At 37.3% G+C, this 7,656-nt stretch overlaps 1 protein-coding gene across 4 annotated transcripts in view; it reads left to right on the forward strand.

The window, feature by feature from the left end:
* The window catches only part of arhgap29a (Rho GTPase activating protein 29a), a 116,631-nt gene extending 111,118 nt beyond the window's left edge, over nt 1-5,513 (forward strand). For 2 of the 4 annotated variants that reach the window (XM_057823934.1, XM_057823935.1), the window contains one exon: nt 2,954-5,513. In XM_057823934.1, the coding sequence (XP_057679917.1) occupies nt 2,954-3,864 (911 nt within the window). In that variant the 3' untranslated portion in view covers nt 3,865-5,513. The remainder of the gene's footprint in view (nt 1-2,953) is intronic. The other 2 variants (XM_057823936.1, XM_057823937.1) reach the window with 2 other exon arrangements.
* Nucleotides 5,514-7,656: the final 2,143 nt, after the last annotated feature.

Genomic DNA, 7,656 nt, shown 5'->3' on the forward strand with positions numbered 1-7,656 from the left:
ATGACCACTCTGCATCATTCAGATGGTCCCTGGCAAACTTCAGACAGGCTTCAACAAGGGAACTATCAGAGCAATGCATGATTTTAAGCCATTGCACTGTTGTGTTCTACTGGCAGTACCCTTTAAAACTGTGCATCCAGCTCTCTTCAGGTCATTGACCAGCTTATGCCATGTAGCTCTCGGCTGAGTCCTCTCTTTTCTAATCATGAGTGATGCACAACGAGGAGAGATTTTACATGGAGCCCCAGTCTGAGGTAGTCATGTTTAGCCTTTTCCATTTTCTAACAATTGCTGCAACTGCTGATTTATTCTCACCAGACTGATTTCCTATTGTCCCATTGCATTTTCCAGCTGTGTGGAGCTCAACAATTTTTTTCTCTGGTGTTTTTCGAAAGCTCTCTGGTCTTGCCCATGGTATCAGTTGGATTATAACTGACTGTGGGGTTCACAGGTGACAATATTGAGCTCAAACGGGTGGTTGGTGAGTGATTACTCATGGTGTAAAGATGGACTTTTTTAAGGTCGACTGACAACTCTTTCAGCGTCATTAATATTGCTGATTCTCAGGGGAACAAATACTTATGAAACCCATTAAATTACAAATAAAAAATTTTTTAAATCATACAATGTCGGATTTTTTTTTTTTCAGATTATGTCTGTGCGAGTGGAAATGCATCAATGATTGAACTATCTGACCTCTACCTGTTTTCTAAGTGGCTGAACATGCAAAATCACTAGGGTTGCAAATACTTCTGCTCCTCACTGTACTTGTTATGCATGTACAGTAAGCCTGAACGATATATCGTTTAAACATCGCCATCGCAATGTGCGCGTGCGCGATAGTCCCATCGCAAGCACGTGCGATAGTTTTAATTTTTTTAAATCCATATACGCTTTGCTTTCTACTCTGCGCACAGCCTCACACCCTCTCTCTCCCAGCCCTTTGTTCCTCTCAGTCACTGCAGCACTTGCTTATTAAAGTTAACGATGGCTTTGATCTGGCCAAAGAAGCAGACTTCACACGGGCATCTGTCAATCATCGTTTAACTTGTTAAACAGTTTCTGCAAGGAAGCTAGAATGAATGTGTGTGCGTGTGGAGACGTTGGAGACATATAAATGCCAGAAGTGATCATGAGGAGTTTGAAATTTCTACATGTCACTCCAACGGTCACAGCTAAGGTAGATAAACAGAAGTATTTAATAAAGCCAAGCATTTATCTACTACAGTACTTTATTCTTGTTCAAAAATGATTTAGTTGGACAGTTATGTTTAAAACTGATCATAATTTTGACATTTGAAGTGCTTAAAAACCATTTTATATACATTTTTTAAATCACTTTGGGGGAAAAAGTGAGAAAAAAAACATGTATATGTATCTCTTTCCAATGCTAAATCTGAATAAATACATTGAACAAAAAAAAAACACACACAAAAAATAAAATAAAAATTGGGGGGGGCGCTACTTTGCGGTTTTTCACTTATCGCGGCTGGTTCTGGTCCCCAATAACCGCGAAAAACGAGGGATCACTGTACACTGTGGTGATGGTGAGTCATCCAAAGTCTTTCCAAACAGATATTCAAGTCATCAAGTGAAAATTTCTTTAAAAATATATATATATATATTTTTTTAATATCGCAATATAATATCGCAATATATCGCAAACCCCTAAAAAATCGCAACAATAGTTTTTTCCAATATTGTTCAGGCCTAATGTACAGTATATATCAATATATCCTGTACATACTGTATGCGGCTGTGCATCTCACAACATTCCATTTAGCTCAATTGAAAAACTTAAATTATTAGTTTATGAAATGTTTAACATTCCAGTTAGCTCAATTGAAAAACTTAAATTATTAGTTTATGAAATGTTTTAGTTAATTCGTGAGACATCTTAGTATGGACACAAAATAATCAATATTTGATATGTTCAGCAATGAGTTTTTTTCTCATTTGATTTCTAGTGGAAGAACTTCATTACTCATTTGTTTGGTTAAAATTAGGGCTGTCAAACGATTAAAATTTTTAATCGAGTTAATTACAGCTTAAAAATGAATTAATCGTAATTAATCGCAATTAATCGCAATTCAAACCATCTATAAAATATGCCATATTTTTCTGTAAATTATATATATATTTTGTAAAATAAATTGTTGGAATGGAAAGATAAGACACAAGATGGATATATACATTCAACATACGGTACATAAGGACTGTAGTGGGCATTTCACTCTACTGTCATTTAAATCTGTCTATGCTGTCCTCACTCCAAAGCGTCTACTTTTTCCAAAGCTAGAGAGCTAGTGAACGACGCCTTAATAATCAGACTTCTTCCTTTTTCATCTGATTTATTAATAAAATGGCCTCAAACCATTGTCCTCTTTAGACCGTCGTAAAACTACAAAAAAAAGTACACAAGCATTGCATTAGCAACAACGTTAGCTTAGCACACTTTACAGGTTCACTAAACATAAACAAAAAGCGTCTCATACAAAAAATATAACATTTCGCTTACTAACATAATATGTACATTCTTTACAACAACCATACTTACGGACAAATCTTGTCCAAGGATCATATAAGCACAACATTACAACTTAGGCGTCAGCCCGAGACGTCGTGCAGCCATATTGAACTGGCAAGAAAACAATAAACCAAGTCGCAAAGCGGCCACAGGAGTTCGCTGTTAGACAGCACAAAAAGCTTTGCTGTAAAACTTACCAAAAGGCAGAATACTGTCTGAGCGGGACATGTACGTTAATTGCATCAAATATTTTAACGTGATTAATTAAAAAAATTTATTACCGCGCGTTAACGCGATAATTTTGACAGCCCTAGTTAAAATGTTTAGCAACCACATGATTTTACAACACACTTAGCGTTTGTTAGATATCTTATCAGTTTAGAGATATATCCTTACTGATAACTTGTACTTTGTCTTTGTTTGAAGCCGACGAATTGGATTCAGAATTCTTCAATGGAATCGCCGAGGTCCCGAAAGCTAGCGAACGAAGCCTCTTCCGTTCTCCGCACGTCACCCCCGCGACCAGGGTGCATCTACGACCGCACCGCAACCGGGTTTCCTCCCGACCCGCCAGCATGCCGGTGGAACGGAGCCGTGGCCGTAGCCAAGAGGACGAGAATCCTACCCGGAGTAACGTGGATGAAGATGATAGAAAGGGAGACCGTGGTATCCAGTCTATCGAAGAAGTGGATGAAACTGAGATGAGCAAATTACGAGTCGGCCCACACTACCGCAACACAATGCACACAAACACCTTGCGCAGTACTTGGGACAAACAATACAAGCACCATGATGTTGCATCTAGAACTGCCAAAAACATTTTCAATACAGACAGCACAGCAGATGATGCAAGCAGCTCATCCCCTTCTGCCTCAGTGTCATCCTTAAACTTGCCCGTTGACGACTCCATGAGCACTGTTCCAAGCTACCTTAATGGACCTTACAGCATGCCACCGCAACACGGCAGGATATTAAGAAGTGGGGACAATGTAGCGAAGTACAATATTGTTTCAACAGCTTTCCGTTCTTCCAGAACCCTCCATCCACCACTGGAAACTTTCTACAATCCGGCATCAGGGAATAAAGCTAAATCACTCCTCGGATTAGCCAGCAGCACCGATAACGAAGATAAGGAGGATGACGACGAGGATGATGATTTGGAGATTGAAGTGTCTGTGGATGAGCCTCTTGATGAGGACGCAGAGCAGGCAGCCGCCTCGCCATCCCACAGCCCAAACCTAGATGACGTGGGCATCAACCAGGCCAGACCTGTGTACCCGAGACTCAGATCCAAGCAACTTCAAGAGGTTGAACGTCGAGAAGCTCATTTTGTGTGAGCTCAGACATCCTGCGTGGACAAGAAAACGCCTTCTGCTTTCTCAAAATGCAAACAGAACATCACCAATATATCATCCTGTAATCACAACACTAGCACCAAATTGGACTATTTATAATACTTCAAAAAAATGTGCTAATGCATATTATGTAAATATTTTGTATAGTGTTCTTCTGGACTCTGTGTCTCTTTATATACCAAAAAGTATCTATTTGAATTGTTACAATAGATAATGTAGCCACAAAATTGAAAAGAACAAAAATTGTGCACATCATAAATGCACAAGAATGTGTTGCCATTTTGCTTTTATACTGTTACATGTAGGGAAAAAACATTAACATTTCTCAATCGAGCAATAAAAAAACTATGACAGCTGTGGTGAGATACTGCTAATGACATGGACATTGTTTTATACTGCTAAACGTGATCCTAAACATGTTGAAAAAAGTCTTAATTTTTTTGATCGAAAATGAATTTGAAGTACTCAAACTGTTTAAATGCTGTTTTTTTTTTTTGGAGGGGGGGCAACTTGCAAGGTTGGCACGAATGTTCATATGTTTAAAAAAAAAAAAGAAAAGAAAAGGTACACCTGAACAAGTATACTTTGTAATTTATTAAAATGTATCCCCAAAAAAATTGAGACGCATTTTTTTCTCATTAAGCAACAGTGCTCGTCAAGAATATTAAGAATAAGAAGTCTTCCATTTTGGGAATTCTTTTTACGCTAATACAGGTAATACATGCATTAGCTTTAATAGTCATTGACACACAGACATGACAACAAAATTACATTCGAAGTGTGAGCATTGGGCCGCTGCAGATGAACCACGCTGCCAGCTATCTCTCTCTTCTTGAGAAATGATTGAGCAGTTACAGTGAAAACAAGTTACAATGAACACACATATATGATACAACATAGCAGGATATGACACGACGTGCAGGTCACGTGCAGGAATTCTTTATATGACTATAAGGAAACTTCTCAGTCATGGCTGGTAGGAGGGGTAGGGATACTTTGAAAAGACGAGAGCGGATTTGGAGGGAGGTAGGAACGTGTGTGTATGTCAGTATTTGTGTTAGGGTTGGGAATTTCTGGCATGAAGCCGATTTGATTTGTATCTAGATACACTCGTTACGATTCGATTAAAAAACGATACATTTTTAAGGCCGAGCGATTCGATACAGTTTAAGAACGATACGGTTCGATACAGAGTGAAAACGATACGACAGTAAGCATTTGTTGTGTGTGTTCGTACAGTATTTTAAACATATAAAAAAGACATTTCTAATAGCAAAATTAAACAAAATTTCATAACAATGTTATGTTTAATTCTTGTATGAAAAAAAAAAAAAGGCTTACTCTATGACCGTCATTTTGTTGGATGGGACTGATCATAAAATAAAACTCCAGTGACAGACACCCAATAAAGTGCAGTAATTCAATTACTGTATTTCCTGGTGTTTTGAACACAAGAGGTTAGTAATTTAAGTGCTAAGTTTCAACGTAAACATCTTACAAACAAAAAATATCAATTATATGCAGCAGCTCTAGAAAAAAAACCTGCAATGTTATCATAAATAAATAATAAATTATGCTTTACCAATGGTAAAATTTGGGGAATAAAAACATGGCATTTTAGACAGATGGGTCAATAATCATTACTTTAACCTTATACACAGCAAAGCCATTCACTTATGCCTGTGCTTCCACATTTTTTATTCTTCATCACTGTCCTTATCTTTTTTGAAGGACACATTTTTCTTGAGGAAGATCAACTAATCCATATGTTCATGTATAAGTAGACTGCGTTTCGTGGAAACAAAATCTCCAGAGGGTCGTGCTCATAGGCGGGGTTTGACTTTTGGGGCAGGAGGGGCACAACATGTTGATGACCCCCGAAACGCAGTGTCAGCAATAAAATTGATTTACAAGAATATCTATAAAAATAAGTTGACAATGAGCGTTTTTTGTTTCCCATCATTCTTAAGGAGCTACTAAATCAGGCTGCTTAGGCAATACTTTTCGACAAGATGGTCAACCATTGAATATGGTACGCCCGCCGGTGTTGTGCCAGTGTAGTTACCCTAGTCAAAAATTGTATCCCCTGGGCGGAGCCATATGGAGGTAGATTTGGGTCTTTATTTTTCAATCAGAAAAAGTTGCTTCAATAAAAGAAAAAAAAGTTGCTTCAATCAAAATATATATTTTCAATCCAAAAGTCGCTTCAATTTAAAAAAAAAAAAAAGTATTTAAATGCAAACATAAATTTGAAACAAAAAAAAGCACGTGAAATCTTCTTTTCTTTGATTGAATTTTTTTTTGTTTTTTTTTGATTGGAGTCAAGTTTTTTTGGATTGAAGCAACTTCTTTGAAGTAATGTTAATTTGTGTGGCCATATTTTGGCTAAAACATTTTTTTTTTTCAATCTAAAAATAAGTTGCTTAAAAAATATATATATATTCAAAAAGAAAAATCAATCAAAAAAAGAAAAAAAATTAATCGTAGAAAAGGTTTTTGATGCGAAAAAATATTTGAGATTGAAAAATTTACATTTAAACACTTGATTTTTCATTGAAAAAGTTTTCTTTAATTGAAGCAATCCTTTTTGTGTTTGGGCCATATCATGGCTAGGACATTTGTGTCTAAATCATTCAATCCCTAAAGAAGTTGCTTCAATCAAAACAAATATTTTCAATCAAAGAAAATAATCATTTGAAAAATAAAATTGCCCTTCCCTAATTTTTTGTTGTTGTTGTTTAAAATCATATGCTAAGCAAATGACCGTCTAAGGTGCTAGTCACATGATCTGTTCGAAAAATAATTTTGACCCAAATTAAAAATATATTTGTTTGTTCATTTCATTCATTTTTGTTGCAGTTGTATTGCTTTACAACTTTTATATCTATATATACAGTGGGGAGAACAAGTATTTGATACACAGTCAATGGGAAAACCCATTGGCAGTGTATCAAATACTTGTTCTCCCCACTGTATGCACGTCGCTGCTCAAACTGTCCATTGTTTTAGCATGTTGCTTCGTTGCCACTATTAGTATCGTTTTGGGCTGTGAAGAAAACCCTACGGAGCGTGCATTACAGTTGTTTTGTTAGCTCTCGCGTTGTTATGACACGATCGGTAATGACGGCGACTAGTAGCGGTTCTGCCGAAATGCATGGGAAGTTGAGGCAACCACGACTGTGTGTTGTGCTTGTCCATATTATATCATGTGTGCGGTCCCAATCTAAGTGCACTGTGTGGTGAATGACACAAGCGCAGCATGTGAAGTAAAAGCTAAATTATTATCATATTAAGCAATGCATTGAACTAGGCATTAGAAGCCGATTCTTGTGCTCACGATAGCCGAATTCTATCTCTACTATCGGTTCATTGAATATTTAATGGCTAATTACTGTCGAATGGTAACTTTACTATCGATACAGCTGTATCTCTCATCTGTAAAACCAGATATCCGGTCGTATCGGTTTATCGTTCTCAAGCCTAATTTGTGTGTGCATGCAGACAAAATAAGAGTCAAAGGACTGCCACCAACCTTGGGAGGAGAGATCAAGGGCGTCAGATAAGGGCCATCTGCATGGCTCTCCCAGAAGAAGGGAGGGTGGAGGTGAGGGGGATTGGGTATGGGAAAGGAAAAATTATAATCAATTAAGCCAAATCAAAAATTAATATGTCCAAATACCGTTGGTCATCAGTCAAAATCACTCTCATCAAGGCGAAGGTGAGACCTCAGTTTCCTTAAGTCATTGCCAACAGTCACGGTCTGCCTCAACTGTT

Source organism: Corythoichthys intestinalis, chromosome 20 (genome assembly GCF_030265065.1).
Source record: "Corythoichthys intestinalis isolate RoL2023-P3 chromosome 20, ASM3026506v1, whole genome shotgun sequence".
Lineage (NCBI taxonomy): Eukaryota > Metazoa > Chordata > Actinopteri > Syngnathiformes > Syngnathidae > Corythoichthys > Corythoichthys intestinalis.